The sequence below is a fragment of the Suricata suricatta genome, chromosome 3, assembly GCF_006229205.1.
Source record: "Suricata suricatta isolate VVHF042 chromosome 3, meerkat_22Aug2017_6uvM2_HiC, whole genome shotgun sequence".
In the NCBI taxonomy this organism is placed as follows: Eukaryota; Metazoa; Chordata; class Mammalia; order Carnivora; family Herpestidae; genus Suricata; species Suricata suricatta.
Window position 1 is genome coordinate 31,075,894 of NC_043702.1, and position 19,079 is coordinate 31,094,972.

Sequence of the window (19,079 nt, forward strand, 5' to 3'; positions counted from 1 at the left end):
AAGGAAATATATATATCTTCATCAGGAAGGGACAATTTTCCCAGTACTAAACTCTTAAAGGATTTGGTTGAAGGAATTCTGAAGAGAAAAATGTTGCTTCTTATATTAATTCTCAGTAAAAATGGAACACGTTTTAAAACATATTTCTTCACAGCTTATGTACTAGGAAAATCAAAAGAATTTAGGCTAACTATATAATATTCCAGTTGTCTACTCTAAAAGAACATCTACACCTGGGAAAAAACTAGAGCAGGGCTTCTCAAAGTGACACTATTGAGATTTGGGGCCAGATTATTCTTTGTTGTGAGGGACTGTCCTCAGTATTGTACAATGTGAAGAAGCATCCCAGAAGATACCGAGAGCACCAAAAATGTCCGACATTGCCAAATGTCCCTACTGGGGTAAAACTACTCAGACTGAGAACCAATGATATAGAGGAGGGACTAATTCACTTATCCTTACATTATGTACTCTCAAATATCAATTGTTTGCAGACTTGTTACAAGAATTGACTTAAGAGTAATGTCTCCAGTAACTGGCTAAGTATAGATATTTGGTGTCAGTAACTTTATAAAAACATATGCAATAATAAAAGTAATACATGGCTAAGAAAATCAAAGAGTGTAAGTTGTGTTTTCTTCCCATCCTACTACCATACTATTCTGAACTGTAGGAGTTCTTGTGAACAGAATAAAAAATATCTTCAGAAAATAGCTATGGTTTTATTTGGAATCTGAATACTAACAAACAACAGTACATCTACTCCATAGGGAAGGAAAAAGAAGTTTGGTCCATAACATTCTGACATTTTCAGGTATCACCTACTTCAAATTTTTAAAGCTTTCTCTTAGGGAAAATCATATTCAAATTAGACTAATAGAATGAACACTCCTCTATATACCTAAAACCCAGCTTCAACATTCATTAACTAAGAGCCAACTATTAGTTTTAAAAGAATTCTTGTAAAGCTCTTATAATGTATTTTTTAATTAAAAAATAGGGGTACTCTGTTTTTCCTAAATCAAATTCATAGCCTTTAGTAATTATCATTGCCTTGCTTTCATCATATTCATTGAAATTACAAAGCTAAAACACATTAAAGTTAAATTTTGGAAGTACAAGTTCAACACTGATATTTAGGAAGAATTTTAATGTAAGAAAAAAGTATTTCAAATTTATCCTGTATTCTAAAGTTCTTGGTTACATGACAATATATTTAGTCTTATTTAGTAGAGGTCTCAATAACAGTACTTACCCGTGGCAAGTAAAAAATGTGTTTTTCAAAGATGACCAAAACTAATGCAAAAAATTCAAATAAATCCTACTATTGTTACCTGTTAACCAAAAAATACACCAAATAATGTAATTGAAACTGTGTGGTCTATTCTTATTAATATACCTTTATTAATTTCTCTATCCTTCTCATTGCTATTGCCAAGTCTGGTCTCATACTATGGGCTTCCCCAGTGACACTTCAGCCAAGTAGTGCCAAAACCAAGGTCTCTAGGATACCTCTTATCACCCCCAGATAACCATACTGGCTCCCAACTCCCTTGGCAAGCCTGAGACCCACTCCCACATCTCCTTCATGGATCCAAACACCTGCTCGGACCACAACAGGTATCAGGAAGGTACTGTATAAAGTACTCTGTTTTAGGATTATCCATGCATTGTTGTGGCCCCATTAACACAGATAATCAAGGGTTGACTGCACTAGACAATACTACCTCAGCTGATCATCACTGTGAGGAAAGATTCTGCAAATAGCTACAGTGGATTAACTCAACTAAGTTGGGTGTTTTCAAATATTTCTCAATTTTTTAATTATAAGTTAATGTTTCAAATAAGCATTTAATTATTTAGATGACAAACAGGCTTTAAATTATTTATCATTCATAAAACAAATTAGTTACTACTAAATGGTAATTTTGTTATTCATTTTTTAATAAAATGACACAAACTATACGTAAAAATTTAAGAACTGTATAAACCCTACCTTCTATGAATAATTACATATTGATAACCTTTCATAGAATTTCTGTAGCTTAAAACTGAATTTTTAAATAGGCTATAAAGTTTTTTTTGTTTGTTTTTAAGTGGGGGGCCAATGTGGGGCCTGAACTCACAACCCTGAGATCAAGGCCTGAGCCTTAACTTAACTTAAATGACTGAATCACACAGACACCTCAAGGCTACAAAGTTTTTTAAACAAAAAAATTACCTGGGCGCCTGGGTGGTTCAGTTGGTTAAACGCTCAGATCTTGATTTCAGCTCAGGTCATGCTCTCACAGTTCATGAGTGCAAGGCCCCAGCTGGGCTGTGTGCTGACAGCACAGAGCCTGCTTGGTATTCTCTTTCTCCCATTCTCTCTGCCCCTCCCCTGCTCATATATGCACGTTCTCTTTCTCTCAAAATAAATTTTTAAAAATTACCTTACATGGTAAGTTCCTCAGGAGTTAGACCTTCCACTGCCTTTTAGTGTCTAGCCCTTGAGAAGAATTACTTCCCTTCTTATAGCATTTTATAACCATTCCTTCCTATTTCCTTTACTCTCTGCCAATTACTTCAACACCTGAACAAATAAATTCTAGTCAGCTCTCAGGAGGGTGGGAAGAACACTACTTTTTAAGTTTTTATGTTGCCTTTTGACCCCTCTTGATCTTCTTCTAAGCCATAATGAAGGGGCTGAGTTAGTTAAGCATCCAACTCTTGATTTCAGCTCAGGTCATGACCTCATGGTTCATGGGATAGAGCCCCAAGTCCAGCTCTACACTGACAGCGTGCAGTCTGCTTGGGATTCTTTCCCCCTCTCACTCGGTCCCTCCCCCACCTCACACTCACACTGTGCACACTCTGTCTCAAAACAGATACACATAAAGCCATAATGAACTGAATGTAGACAGTACTGACTCTTTAGGTAAGATGAGAAAAGAGATGGGTGTGATTTAGAAAAAATTTGTTTAAAAGCTTTTAAGAATTTGTTTGGGGGCACCTGGGTGGCTCAGTCATTAAGCATCCAACTCTTGATTTCAGCTCAGATCATCTCATGGTTTGTGAGTTTGAGCCCCATGTCAGGCTCAGTGATGGCAGCAAGAAGCCTGCTTGAAATTCTCTCTCTCCCTCTCTCTCTACCCCTCCCTGATCATGCGGTCTCTCTCAAAAATAAATAAATAAACTTTCAAAAATGTAAGAAAAAGAACTTTAGTTTGAATAATGTTCTATAATCTTTTTTTAAAAACTAATCAGAAATAAAGTCAAGGACATAGTAAACAGCATTCATCCTTACACATAATGCTATACTGACTTAAAAGTAGCTATGTATGTTTATAAAAGTAATACAGTAAAATTAAATGTGTGTTCTAATAACTATATATTCTTGAAAATTATTTAATGTTAATTTAACTCCTACTCTCAGTTTGAAAATTAAAAATTGCAATTATCTTTTTAAATAATATGCTTCCAAAGAAATAAGATGAAAGCAACAAAGCCCGAGACAGTATTTCTTTAAAATTGCCATCCTTGGGGCACCTAGCTGGCTCAGTCAGTGGAGCATGTGACTCTTGACCTCATGGTTATGAGTTTGAGCCCCCAATGGCTTAGAGGTTACTTAAAAATATGTATTTTTAGGGGCACCTGGGTAGCTCAGTCGGTTGAGCGTCTGGCTTCGGCTCAGGTCATGATCTCACAGTTCATGGGTTCGAGCCCCACATCGGGCTCTGTGCTGACAGCTAGCTCAGAGCCTGAAGCCTGCTTCAGATTCTGTGTGTGTGTGTGTCTCTCTCTCTGACCCTCCCCTGCTCACGCTGTCTCTGTCTCTCAAAAATAAATAAAAAACACTAAAAATTTTTTTAAATATATTTTTTAAAAATACTTATTTATGAGAGAGCACAAGTGAGAGAGGGGCAGACAGAGGGGGCAGAGGATCTGAGGTGGACTCTGTGCTGATGGGCTGACAGCAGTGAGCCGATATGGGGCTTGAACTCACAAACTGCGAGACCATGACCTGAGGTGAAGCTGGACACTCAACTGACTGAGCCACCCAGGTACCCTAAAGTCTAAAAATAAATAAATAAATAATAAAAATTAAATTGCCATCCTTAAACTACCTCAGGTAATCTACATCAAGAACCTATCCTAATATTTCTTATGGATATGGTCAGTGTGGTGTAAATTAGTGCACTACTTCATACTATATTATCTATTTAGTACAAAAAAGTCATATACTAAATATTCATAATCAATTCTATCTTGTTTTTCAAAACCTCTGCCATTCAGAGAAGTTAATACTTTGTTGTACTGAACTATTTCTTCCTGATACACAGTTGGCAAAGTCAATGGAATTCCCATCCTGAGATTCTAATTCAGAATAATTTAGGAAATAGTTCAGTTATATCAGAGGGATAGTGGGTTGAGACTAGTGGGGCACAGACTGAGGTGAATAGCAAAGCCAGAAGAATAGAAGGAAAATAAGCAAATAGAAATCAAGTTCATTTGTAAGAACCTCAGAAGAATAAAGAATTCCAGATGGAAAATAGCTCAGAAATCATCTCGTCAGTCCTACCATTTTACAGAGAGAAAACTGAAGTTCAAGTCAAATGTCAAACAAGTCAGCAGAAGAATCAAAGGAAAACCTAGATCCGTGACCCTCTCTACTCCCAAACAAATGGAGAAAAGAGGTAGAGTGCTAGGAGGCTGAAAAGTGATAAGGTTCCTACCCAGGACACAGAAAAAAGACTGAAGAGTCAAGAAATCAAATACATCAGAGATTTAGTATCTCCTAGTCCTGAACCACTCTACCAGACAACCTTTAAAAAACAACTCTTAAAACCTATTAGCATTCCAATAAACATGTGATCTAGTTTTTTATCTAACTGAACCTCCATTTCTTTCCTTCTTCAACCCAATCTTCTCTCCAAATTCTCTGAACCTAATACTTTTGCTCACATGGCCAAAAAAAAGAAAGGAAAAGAAAATCTTAGTCTCAAGATATCATAAGAATACTCTGGCTCCCTCTAAAAACATAATAATATTCTTAATAAAGCATAATAAGTTAATTACCAAACATTAGAAAAAAACAGTATTTAAGAACAAGGGCTTGCAAGCTACAGCCTATATGCCAAATCTGTCCTGTACACTGCTTTTATACGACCTACGAGTTAAAATATCTTTTAAACATTTTTAAGTAGTTGTTTAAATACACACAGAGAGAATAATATGAAACTGATACCTCATATGTGGCCCACAAAGCCTAAAATACTGACTAGCTAGCCCTTTACAGAAAAAGTTTGCCAATCCTTGTATTCAGAGTATTTACTAAGTATTTGCATTGTAAGCAAAAAATGTTTTCTCATATTTAATCTTTCAGTCTAAAGAGTATCAAATAGCTCTGATGTTCAACTGACTTTTATTTTTTAATGTTTGTTTATTTATTTTTGAGAGAGAGAGAGAGGGAGAGAAGAGAAGAGCAGAGCAGAGAAGAGAAAGAAGGAGACAGAGAATTTGAAGCAGGTTCTGCACTGACAGTACAGAGCCTGATGCAGGACTCAAACTCACAAACTGCAAGAAATCAAGAGTTGGACACTCAAACAACCAAGCCACCCAGGGGCCCTCAACTGCCTTTTAAAACAAAAGACTCTACCTGTGCACTAAGTATAACTGAAAATTATTTCAATCCTTAAGGCAAATAGTAAAAAATATTTAATGTTTAAAATTTACTCATTTCTTAGACTTAACCTCCATCAGTCCATTTCTCCTATTCAACCTGTCACCCAACATACTCTTCTGTATAGACTTAACAGGTGTTGTACAGCTGCAGATCCCTCCCCCTTCCGGGGATTGTTCAACTTCAAATGAAGAAGAGTCAACATATTCATATTCTTGACACCTCTGACTCAGGGCCCTGTTATTCCTTTTTTATTTTTTAAGTTTATTTATATATATTTGAGAGAGAGAGAGAGAGAGAGAAAAAACGAACCAGTGGAGGAGGGGTGGGGGGGCGACAGAGGATCCAAAGCAGGCTCTAGGCTCTGTGCTAATATCAGATAGTCCAATGTGGGGTTCAAACGCATGAACCATTAGATTCTGACATGAGACGATGAAGTCTGATGCTTAACCAAATGAACCACGAGGCGCCCTTGGTCCCTGTTAGTTCTGACCTACTAATCTCTATCCATTCATCTCTCCCATTTTTCACTTACTTCATTAAAACAGCTTTAAAAGACAGTACTTATTAGACTATTAAGTATATGTAGATTTACATGACACTCTAAAATGCTCTCCTTAACTGAATTAATACATACACTTACAACTTAGAGTAGACTTATTCACCTTCCTCCTTAAGACTGCTACCCTTCTCCACCAAAGTAGTATAGCATTCTAATTAAAAAACATGATTATCAGGGGACCTGGTTGGTTCATTCAGTAGAGCATCTGACTCTTGATCTCAGAGGTATGAATTTGAGTATAGAGATTTTTTTTAAAGTAAAAAACAGATGATTATCTTTCATTATTTTTTGCTTATTGTCATCATCTATCTTCACAATCTCTCCTATTTTCTCTCACAAACTAATAACAAGTTGTCCATTCTTTTTAGGAACTCTATTAATGTCTCTTCTGTATTTGCACTTTTATTCTCACTGTCTGTCTTTTTTGGTCCTTTGCTAAGACTTCCTATGCAGAAATATTAAGACTCTTAAGTGTAAACCCCAAAATTCTCTATCAGATTAGTAATATGTTGACATTCCTCCTTTTACAGAAAACCAAATTCATCTATTTCATTATTATTATTTCTTCTAAGGGGTCACTTCTGAATAAAATTTATCTCTCATTCATTAAAGCTCACCAATTTTGGGGAGGTTAGGGTGTTTTTTTTGGAGGGGAGGGTGTTGGGTCTTTTGTTTTTTACTTTAAGAGATAGAGCAATATAGCAAGCAGTAAATTATCCAAGGTCTACAGAAGTTCATATGGGGTGTAAAGAAAACCTTATAGTAGCAAATACATATTTAAGATTAAATAGTATTATATAACAAGAAATCCCTCTAAATTAGTTTGTAAACTTTCAAATATCAAATCTAAGTGAGTCCTCTCATATCTAGTTTGATTATCTGTACTGTATTTTATTTAATTACACAAATTAAGCTTCAAACTTAGAAAAACTGTTGGATTAGTCAATTTCAGAAATTTCTAAACTCTTAAGATATACAAAAGAAAACATAATGCACATTTTTTTATAATGCACATTTTAAAGCTTGTTATTCCAGAAGAGTTCTAATCATTTAGGTCTAAAATAGTGCTGGATACTACATCAAGTTACTCAGTAACAAGAATCCTAAACTAGAAAAGCTCTAAAGATCTCATCATAGAGAAGCAAGCAGATCAAAACGTTTACTTCTTAATGTTTTTTTAAATTCATTTTATAATTACAAATTGGCTTTTCATTGCAGTATTATTTAAATGGCCCCCAAATACAGAAATGGTTATTAAAGTTATGACATATACATGCAACATTATACAGCCACTGAAAATATCTATGAAGAGGTTTTGTCATAATAAGTTAAAAGAGCAAAACACAAAATTCTATAAATAATATAATCACAGCTACATTCTTAAAACTTTACAGAAAAAAAGCATTAGAATAGTGTAAAGCAAAGTATTAAAGGTAAAAAGTTTGAACAGAGGTGAAAGGGTTTGTTTCTCCATTTTTTTCTTTTTCTATATACTAAGGGAATGGCTTTTACAATGGAAAAAAGTATACCATTAAATTTGTTTAAGTTTTACATAAAGATAATTTTATAAGTTCACTTAGATTCATATTTCCATCATTGAGATACAGTACCATCCTGGTAAACAAAAGCCCTTCCAACAGAAAAAAATGTAAAGAAGTGATCAGGCTATCACATTAATATTTTTTTGAAGATAAAGAAGTGTGAAATTCAGTAAAGGTTAAAAGAAACCAGACAAATTTTCACTCAAAGATGATTATTTTAACATGACTACTAGATTTTAATAAAACCATTAAAATCTGCATCCCTGTCAAAATCACAGAGGAGAGAATCACTCCATAAAAAAAGAGTTAAAATCAACATGATACTGAATTTGTATTTTCCAAATTCATGTGAGTTAACTCACATGATAAAGGCTTCCAGCATTATACAGATTGCTTATGTTTACAGTGTTCCTCGGGCAAAACAGAAAACAATGTGGTCTTACTTGTGAAATATGATTGATTGAAGACTCCATCCTTCGCAGCTGGGATGCTTGGATATCCAGCATCTGCAGGACATTGTTGGCCAAGGTATTTATCAGATACGCAACACTTGCTAAGGACTGGGTGGTGTAGGCTTTGGTTTCTTCTAGAGCGCGCTGCTTATCTGCTGACTACAAGGGGGAAAAAAAAAACAATCATCAATTTAAAGATAACCGATTCTATCAATCTACTCTACAAAAATAACTCATAAAATCCATTGTTTCTGAATCTACATACACTAGATAAAACTGTTCTGAGTGTTAATTATCAGTATAACGTAAATCCAACAACTACTGGTTGAGTTAATTAATATTTTCATGTTAAATAGATACATCTTTGTATAGATGCATAAAATCCTGAAGCCATTATTTTAAAAATGAGAGCGACTGGATATTTTGAACAATGGCAGCAAATATATAACTTCTCAAGATCACTGTTTGAAAAGGTAGCACTGATGTGAATGTATAAATTCTAGCATCCATTTTTCTATTTTCCTGAATTTCTTCATTCCTTTCATCCTAACTAAAATGTGGGTATAATGTAATGTCTCATTAAAGTAATAATAATGATAAAACAATTATGACAATGATAAATAAAAGTGACAATGTACAAATAGGTAATAATTATGGCAAATAATGAGAAATTAAAATGAAAATAATTAAAGAAATCTTTCTTCTCAATCACTTTAAGTGCTATAACTCTATAGGACATAAACTGTCAAGTATCAAACCCTGGCTGAAGCACAGAGTACACAGTAAAAAGTGGTTAACTCAGTATTTCCAAAGTCACAAGGCAAAACAATGGTAAAGATATATATTCTATGTTGCTAAATGCTCTACATCATCTTCTGTAGGAAAAGACTTTGGTTCAGGGTGCCTGGGTGGCTCAGTTATGTGTCCGACTTCAGCTCAGCTTACAGTCTCGATTCATGAGTTCCAGCATCATGTCAGGCTCTGTGCTGACAGCTCAGAGCCTAGAGCATGCTTCAGTATCTGTAACACTCTCTCTTCTGCCTCTCCCCAACTCACGCTCTGTCTCTCAAAAAATAAACATTAAAAACTTTTTTAATAAAAAAAAAAGATTGTGTTCAGTAGAAAGTACATGAGCCTCTGAACCAGAAACCTTTTATCTTCATGTCATCTCTACTATTTACTACAACGTATCAACTTGGACAAGACTAACAGTTTCTCAATTTCCTCAATTAGAAAGCAGAAGAGATAAACCTCCACATTAACCTTTCCTAGTGTGAACACCAAATAAGATAATGAATGTAAAACCACTTTCTAAAACTACAAATCATTAATATAACAAATCTATCTCTTTGAGTGATCATTAACTAATCAGAGTCTGCTACATTACACTCTCCTCTCTCTCCTACACAGTACAGGAGTAAAAACTAACAACCATAGGTACATTCTTTTCCAGGGAGAACAAAACTCTTTTGAAGAAGCAGCAGTCAACAAAATAATCAAATTATACTGTTTAACTTGCAAAGAGTTAATGATAACTATACTAGCTCCCCCCCCTTCAATCCTAATCCTTAGTATCAATACGTGAATTAACAACAGAGTTGAAACCAAATTTGGTAGAGGATAAATACTTAAAATAAGAAAACACACTGTATAGAGTCTAGATTCTGATTATACACGTAAGGAGCTTGGAAGTCATTATTCTATTCTAACAAATAAAAATCTCAACACAATAAAAATAGTCAACTTTTCTTAAATTCACAGTAAAGCAGCAAGTCATTAACACTTTTCAGACATTACTCTAAATCAGAGTATTAGACATAGAGAATAATTAAAAATTAAAATACTTAGATAATTTGATAGTATGCCTAAAAGGATCAAGGGGATGGATATTTGGACAACTATTTTCAATGTATCCTTTTTTATACAGATATTTGATATTTTTTGAAAAGCAAATATTATCACTCCATGCTCTGCCTTTGTTCCTAGTGTATATATAAAATCATGTAGCTGATTGATCAAAGTTATGAGACCCTTTTATATTTAGTAGGCTTTGTGCATATCTGCTTTTCTACAGAATAATGAAGACCCTGTAATGTAAAATATTTGAAAGAAATCTAAATAGAAATGCTTTTTGTGGCTGATGTAACATTGATGTAAATACACGAAGTATGTATTAAGGGCATCATTCTTCTGCATTGAAGTAAAGCAAAGGAACATTCTGAATTTCATAAATAAATTGCTATACCAATTGCTCTCTAAGGAAAAAAAGTTGGAAGCCCTTTAAAATCCTGATAGATCTTCATAATAGTGAAGTCATGAATATATGGAAGTCATGAATATCAGCCCATGTGATTGAAATAAAATAATCTTCACAGGTATCACAGAAAAGTATAGCTTGCTCCTAAAAGGGCATCTATTTATTGTACACTCAATAGGCCTCAGTCTTGAAAATCAAAGAGAGCACAATTCTCAGATGACTGTATCAGAAGAACAAAAAAAAATTTTTTTTAATGTTTGTTTCTGAGAGAGAGAAACAGAACGTGAGCAGGGGAGGGGCAGAGAGAGAGAGAGTGGGAGACACAGAATCTGAAGCAGACTCCAGGCTCTAAGCTGTCAGCACATAGGGCTTGAACCCACAAACCATGATATCATGACCTGGGCAGAAGTCGGATGCTTAACAGATTAAGCCACATAAGCGCCCCCCAAAATGTTTCTTGCTTGCTTGTAATCTATTTTTTGACCAAGGAGCACACAGTGGATTCTTAAATGCTTTATTTAGACTATGTATGAACTTTATTTGATAAAACTAAATGGTCTGTAATGTATTAAAAGAAAAAAATTATTCCTAGAGCCCTTTAAGAGGAAAAGGCATAGATGACATGATTACCTATATAGAAATCCCAAGGAATGGACCAAAAAAATTCTTCGAACTAATAAAAAGATTCTATCAAGGTTGCAAGATATAAGGTTAACATGAAAAAGTCAACAGCTTTGCAGCAATGAACAATATACTAGCAATGAACAAGTGGAATTTGCCATTAAAAACACAGTGTCACTTACATTAATAACCAAATATATAAAATACTTGAGTACAGATCTAATAAAAAATGTCTAAAGTCTATATAAGAAACATGGTAAAAGTTAACAAACAAAATCAAAGAACTAAATAAATGGAAAGTCCATGTACATGGATAGGAAGACTCAATACTGTCAAGATGTCCACTCTTCCCAAACTGGAATACAGAATCAATGCAATCCCAATCAAAATTCCAGCATATTATTTTGTGTATATCAACAAACTGATTCTAAAATGTTTAAGGGAAGGTAAAAGACACAGAAGAGCTAATACAGTATTGAAGGAGAACAACAAAGTGGGAAGACTAACAATACTGAACTTCAAGATTCACTCTACAGCTATAGTAATCAAGACAGACATACTAACCAAGTGTGGAACAGACAAAAAAGTTCCATGAGGGGGAGAAGCCAAGATGGCAGAGAGGAAGGGAGCTCTGTAAATTTCATCTGCCCCATCTATGAAACTGAGAAGGACATTACTCTCATCTGCAAGAGTGGAAGGAAAAAATATAGACTCCAGAAAGAAGACAACCTCAAAGATGCCTGAGTGAGTGAGGGCGAATTGGGGAGATTGGAAAATGGGCCAGCCCGAGAAGGGCAGGGGAGGTGGAAGCCCCAGCCCAACACAGGGGAAGTGCCTGGAGCCCCTGAGAGACAAAGGGAAGAGAAAGAGAAACTGAACATGCTCACAGTACTGTCTCTAGAGAAGAGATAAAGAACGTTTAACCCCACTCGGAGAGAAAAACTCTCACTACATATATAACTGCTGGGAAACCCAAATCCAGAACCCACAAGGGAAAAAATAGCCTCCACCCCTGTGCCATGCCGGCAGGGAGTGGGCAGCCACAGCTGCAGTGGCCCCAGGGGCGCACTTCAGCCTCGGCTGCAGGAGCAGGAGCACACACCTCCTTTCCACAGCGCATCTCACCTCCGGCAATGGCTTCGGGAATCCCGAATCCCGGGTGCCAACAGGGAAAAAATAGCCCCCACCCCTACGCAATCACAGCATGGCGTTGGCAGCGGCTAAGGTAGGGGTACGTGGTTAAACTGCAGGAGCGCGCTCATTTCCAGCATCACCCCGCGCCTCAGGCAGCGGTAGCTCAAATCCCTGACAGCACCAAGAGAAACTGCTCCCTCCCCCTACCAGATCGGGATCCTGCTGGGGGCTGGGAGTTGGCGGTGGTGTCTGTAAGGGCTTGCACTTCGCCTCCAGGCAGCGGCCGCACAAATCCCTGCTTGTGCCTAGAGAAACTACTCCCTCCTCCTACGAGAGATCCCGGCTAAGAAGCCGGCCGCCAAAGCAAGTACATCTCATCTGTGGTAGCATAAAAGTGCATGGACTAGGATTTTGAAAGAGGCGGGCCTGGAAAATACAGCTTGGCTCAGCTGTGGCACAAGAAGATCGGACTCATTAGAGTGGCCTGCAGTGCTTAGTTCCAGCAGAGCTTGGGGTGCCAGCATTCTTCCTCCACAACCACCACAGCGGCCCCGACAACAGCCCCCGAGATCTACACCAAACCACAGCTATCCACAAGGGGGAGCTGATGCTGTTCTTTCTTTTTCTTTTTTTTGTACTTACTTTTTATTATTACCTTTTTACTTAAAATTTTTTTTTATATTTTACTCCTTATTTTCCTTTTTCCTTTCTCACTCTTTTTTTCTTCCTCTTCCGAGCCAGATATATTATCCCATATCTCATCCTTATCTCTCCCCTCAACTGGTTATACACTTTTAGACTGTCCATTGTCCTTTGTTGTCTCTGGCCCCCTTTATTCTTTCTTCTCTTCTTTTCTTCTTTCCTCTCCAATTTCTTTTCTTCCTTTCCCCCTTTTAATGTGTTTATCTGTTTGATTTGTCTGTGCCTTTGTGTGCTTCTGTTCCCTCTGTGTTTGTCTGTTTTCCTTCTCAGGGCTACCCCAAGAAACAAGCCAATGTACACAGGATGGCGAGTCCCAAATGTCGCCAAATAGGGAAATAAAATAATCAAAGGCACAACAAGAGAAACTGAGAGACACCATTAAAAGAATATTTCCTGAAATGACAGGCCCTGGACAGTCAAAAAGCCACCTTTAACAGAGCAATACTAATAGGTGTACAGTGCACGAGCTTTTTAAAACTGACAAGAGACATAAAACTAGCCAAAATGAGAAAATGAAAGAACTCTCCCCTGAAGAAATCTCCAGGAAGAAATCACAGCCACAGAACTGCTCAAAACAGATCCAAACAACATGCCTGAACACGAATTTAAAAAACCTGTCATGAAATTAATCGCTGAGGTTGAAAAAAGCATCAGAGAAGCAACTGAGACAATGACTAGGAACTTTGAAACTAGGTGTGATGAGTTAAAAAAGGCTATAAATGAGGTGAATAATAAAATGGAGGCAGCCACCTCAAGGATTGAAGAGGCAGAGAAAAGAATGGGTGAATTAGAAAATATACTTATATCGGGGCTCCTGGGTGGCTCAGTCGGTTAAGTGTCCGGCTTCGGCTCAGGTCAGATCTCACAGTTCGTGGGTTCGAGCCCCGCGTTGGGCTCTGTACTGACTGCTAGCTCGGAGCCTGGATCCTGTTTCTGATTCTGTGTCTCCCTCTCTCTAGCCCTCCCCTGCTCACACTGTCTCTCAAAAATAAATAAAAGGCATTTAAAATTAAAAAAAAATTTAAAAAAAAAAAGAAAATATACTTATATCAAAAGAGGCAGCTGGAAAAAAAAAAAAGAGAGAAACTGATCCAGGAGCAGGAAAGGAGAATTCGAGACCTGAGTGATACAATCAAATGGAACAACATACGTATCATAGGAATTCCTGAAGAGGAAGACAGAGAGAAAGGTCCTGAAGGGATGCTAGACCAAATTATAACTAAGAATTTCCCAAATCTGGGGAAAGAAATAGACATTCAAATTCAAGAGGCACAAAGAACCCCCTTAAGACGTAGTTTGAATTGACCTTTGGCACGACATATCACAGTGAAACTGGCAAAATATAAAGATAAAGAGAGAATTCTGAAAGCAGCTAGGGAGAAAAGGGCCCTCACATACAAAGGGAAACCTATCAGAGTGGTTACAGACCTATCGAATAAAAGTTGGCAGGTCAGGAAGGAATGGCAGGAAATCTACAATGTGATGAACAGAAAAAACACGCAGCCAAGAATCCTTTATCCAGCAAGCCTGTCATTCAAAATAGAAGGAAAGATAAAGGTGTTCCCAAATAAACAAAAATTGAGAGAATTCATGACCACCAAACCAGCCCTACAAGAAGTCCTAAGAGGGACTCGATGAAGGAAATGTTGCAAAGAATACAAGGTGCCAGAGACACCACTATAAACATGAATTCTACGGAGAACACATAGACTCTAAACCCACATTTTCCAATAATAACACTGTATGTAAATGGACTGAATGCTCCAACCAAACAACACAGGGTAGCAGAATGGATAAAAAAACAAAATCTGTCTATTTTCTGTCTACAAGAGACTCATTTTCAACCTGAAGATAGCTTCAGGTTGAAAGTAAAGGGATGGAGAAATATCTATCATGTGACTGGAAGCCAAAAGAAAGGTGGAGTAGCCATACTTATATCAGACAAACTGGACTTTAAAGTAAAGGCAGTAACAAGAGATGAAGAAGGACATTATATAGTAATTACAGGGTCTCTCCATCAGGAAGAGCTAAAAATTATAAATACCTATGTGCCAAATTTGGGAGTGACCAAATACATAAAACAATTAATCACAGACAGAAACAATCTTATTGATAAGAATGTGCTAATTGCAGGGCACTTTAATATTCCACTTGCAACAATGGATAGATCTAATTGTTAATTGCACATTCTCCAAGAAAGATCACATACTTGGGCATAAAGCAGCCCTCCATAAGTATAAATGAATAGAGATCATACCATGCACACTTTCAGATCACAATGCTATGAAACTTGAAATGAACCACAGGAAAAAGTCTGGAAAACCTCCAAAAATGTGGAGGTTAAAAACCACCCTACTAAAGAATGATTGGGCTAGTCAGGCAATTAGAGAAGAAATTTAAAAATATATGGAAACAAATGAAAATGAAAATGAAAAATTAAGAATTTCACTATTTTGATCTAAGCTTATATAAATTCCACTACATTTATAGCTCTAAATCTATCTTAGAAAAAGAATCAAATATGAAAAAGGCACAGATAAGGGTATTCACTGACACAGTTAATAGGGAAGGAAAAAAACCCATTAGACTGATTAAATAATATATTTATATAGTACATTCATGCAGTAACGAAAATAGTATTGCTATGTATTACTGAGATAGAAATATATCTACAAAATAACTAAGTGAAAAAGAGTCACTTATGACAATCATCCATTGTAGGTGCCTGTATGAAAAAATGAGCACAAGAAAATAATCAGAAAAAAATAAGCCCCAAAATATCAACATAAGTTTTCTCTGAGTATTGGGAATATAACTTATTTGGGTCTTCCTATAAAGATTACTTCAGGTAAGTATTAACTTGCCATGTCAGAAAAAATAAAGCTATTACTTTTTAAAGTTTATTTTTTTATTCTGAGAGAGACAGAGAACAAGCAAAGGAGGGGCAGAGAAAGAGGGAGAGAGAGAATCCCAAGCAGGCCTCACACTGACAGAATGGAGCCCAGTTTGGGACTTGAACCTATGAACTGTAAGATCATGACCTGAGCTGAAATCAAGAGTTGGACACTTAATTGGCTGAGACACTCAGGAGCCCCAGAGCTATTACTTTTTTAAACCATAACACGTGCATTAATACAAAGGAAGAAAAACTTAAAATTAAGTGTTCTGTACTACTCAACTCTAAGGAATATTTTAAGGCATTAATGTTCCAAAGACAATTTTTTAAATTAAACTTTCCGAAGTTTTATAAGAAACTAGTATAACAAGAGCTGATATTCTAAGTTGGAGATTTTTGTGCTTACTTCCACAGCATATATACTAAGTTTGAGATTTTTCTCCCATAAAACGTTCAATAAAAGCTGGAATATTCTTTCAGTAAAAATGGTATCAGAATTTCTACTTTATCTTTAACAGAGAAGCCTATTACTTACAAAGAAGGTACAATATCTTATTTGTACTTGTTGTAAAACAAACAGTGAATAGTACTTAAATAGAGGTTGTTTTGCAGTTCCTAAGCAGCAATGTCTGATAAGTAATTGCCTGTGACTGACTTTTGCTATAAATGTATTTAAGTATTGACTAGATGACAGTTATATAGTTCATGCACTAAGGGCAATATGACACTTCAACCTAGCTATTTAATATTCCTACTTAAATGAGATTAAGTTACTGAAAAAAGAAAAAAACCTTTAAGAAAAGGGAAAATTATGGGGTGCCTGGGTGCCTCAGTTAGTTGAGCATCTGACTTCGGCTCAGGTTCTGATCTCGCAGTTCATGGGTTTGAGGCCCGCATCCAGCTCTGTGCTGACAGCTCTGAGCCTGGAGCCTGCTTCAGATTCTGTGTCTCCCTCTCTCTCTGCCCCTCCCCCACTCATGCTCTCTCTCCCTCTCTCTCAAAAATAAAGAAACATTAAAAAAATTGTTTTAAAAATATTATAAAAAAAGAAAAGGAAAAATTATCATAGGTTTATAAAAAAAATTATAATGTATGCTCTGGTAAAAACAAATAGTCCCACAAAGACAGATGCTTACACAGAATAAAGTACCTTCCAAGCAGGTCCATATTATGCAATGATTAATCCTCCCAACTTTGCTATCTCTTTAGTTTCCCTCATGGTACCAATTACTTTATACATAGAGATGTTCCCAAAGACTGTCTTCAAACTACTTCTCTTCTTGCTGTACTTTCACTCCCCAGAAAGAAACTTCATTCCTTCCACAGCTATCAATTTCAAGCACAGAACTTTTAAATCTATTTACAGCTTACCTTACATCCCTCCAAAACCCCTATTTTAGTTGACATAACATCTCATCTTGCATATTGTACCAGCCCAATATATCCATAACTCATCACCTTCCCCAAAATGACTTCCTCTTAACTCTGTTCTTATCACCATTACTCCATGATCTAACATAACAACTTTCTGTATCCTATACCTAATCAGTTGCCCTCTAGAGCACCTCCAAATTGTAATATCACTAACACCAGATTCCTACCATTATTTATTTTTCCTTTCTACTTCTACTAAACAGAACCACAGATTTGGCAAATATGTAACTGCATAGATAATAGGGAGGGGGCAGGAAGAGACTGACATTATTTAGGGAGCACTGAGTGGGAACATGCAGGAGACCATTTTCCTCTACACAATAACACCCTTGAGATCTACTGTTGGTTTCCTTCTATTCCCAAGCTTTAAATCTCTTGCCTAGTCTAGTCCAGTACATTATTCTACCCAGAAAATATACAATTATTTTTGCTCTGAGTATAAACTACAATCCAATTATATAAAATACAGGTACTTAGTTCTCATTCAGTGTTAGCCTAGCCCATCTAAAGTATTAACAATTCCTTCTAGACCCTCCACGAGTTAATTTAATTCTGTCAGTTTATTTTAATAAACTTTTTTTTTTTTGAGAGAGAGAGAGCATGCTAGCAGGAGAGGAGCAGAGGGAGAAGGGGAGGGAGAGAGAGAGAATGAATACCTTAAGCAGGCTCAACGCTCAGCCCAGAGTCCAACATAGAGTTCAGTCTCACAACCATGATGATCATGACCTGAGCCAAAATCAAGAGTCAGATGCTTAACCAACTGAGCCGCCCAAGCACCTGTTTTAATAAACTCTAATTCACTGAACACATATTACGTGACACATACTGTACCACGCAGCAGGATATCAAAATGAATCTATGTCCTCTGCACTCAAGAAGTTTTCAGTACAATACAGAGAAAAACAAACAAAATATCAATGCAAAGTTCAAGGATATGAATGACAGGAATAGTATCCTAGATGACCATCCAAATGAGACAGTCTCAAGAATGAAGTTAGTACTACCACGCAAGGGTGAGAGAAGTTAATCCAACCAGGGAAAACAGCCTCAACAAGGAAAAAGAGGCATGAAAAAGATTCCCTGGTTCAGAAAACATATAGTTCAGTATTATTAATCTATCATGAATTTACTACCACCCCTGCATTAAGACTGACATGTGCTGGAATTTAAGATTAGTATAGTAGCCATTTTCCATCTCATCAAACTGTTAAGAAGTTAAAATATCACACATGTAATTAGCCTAGTTAGGTCATAGCAGACTCACAGCTTCTGACTCAATAATGTGGTTGAGGGGAGTATTCTTATAATACCTATACACTGAGCTGTCAATTCTGCATTCCAACAAATCTCATAACTAAACCAAATTTGAAAGACCTGCCACTAAATTTCACTGAAATTCAAGTAATGGCTTCTAAAATATATGATAATCATTACATGCAAATAGAAAGTTTTTGCCAAAAGATCATGCAAAACATTGGAAATATACACTTATTATGCCTTCAGAATTATTCAACTATTAATTTCTGTGATGCCTATGAAAGAAAATATCATGCTTCAAGATTCTTGGATGAAGAATGTAGTCTATAAAAAAAAAAGACAGTATGGCAAACTAGAATGAGTCATACACATCATAGTGAAAAGCAGCACAACATGATTCAACAAACATGGGCAATTTACAAACAAACAAACAAACAAAACAGGAAACAGACATGAACACAATAAAATATTCAGCTACACAAATGATGGGGAAGGAGGGGGTGAGGATGACAAAAACAAAGCACTAATTTACCAAGTAATTAACAAGGAAAAACATTTTAA

The 19,079-nt window shown here is 36.3% G+C and overlaps 1 protein-coding gene across 11 annotated transcripts in view; it reads right to left on the reverse strand.

Annotated features, from left to right (window-relative positions):
* The window catches only part of ABI2 (abl interactor 2), a 120,437-nt gene that overhangs the window by 45,502 nt on the left and 55,856 nt on the right, over nt 1-19,079 (reverse strand). For 10 of the 11 annotated variants that reach the window (XM_029934013.1, XM_029934018.1, XM_029934012.1 and 7 more), the window contains exon 2: nt 8,209-8,376. In XM_029934013.1, the coding sequence (XP_029789873.1) occupies nt 8,209-8,376 (168 nt within the window). Of the gene's footprint in view, nt 1-269; nt 297-1,352; nt 1,373-2,619; nt 2,664-8,208; nt 8,377-19,079 lie in introns of those variants that run through there. The other variant, XM_029934023.1, reaches the window with a different exon arrangement.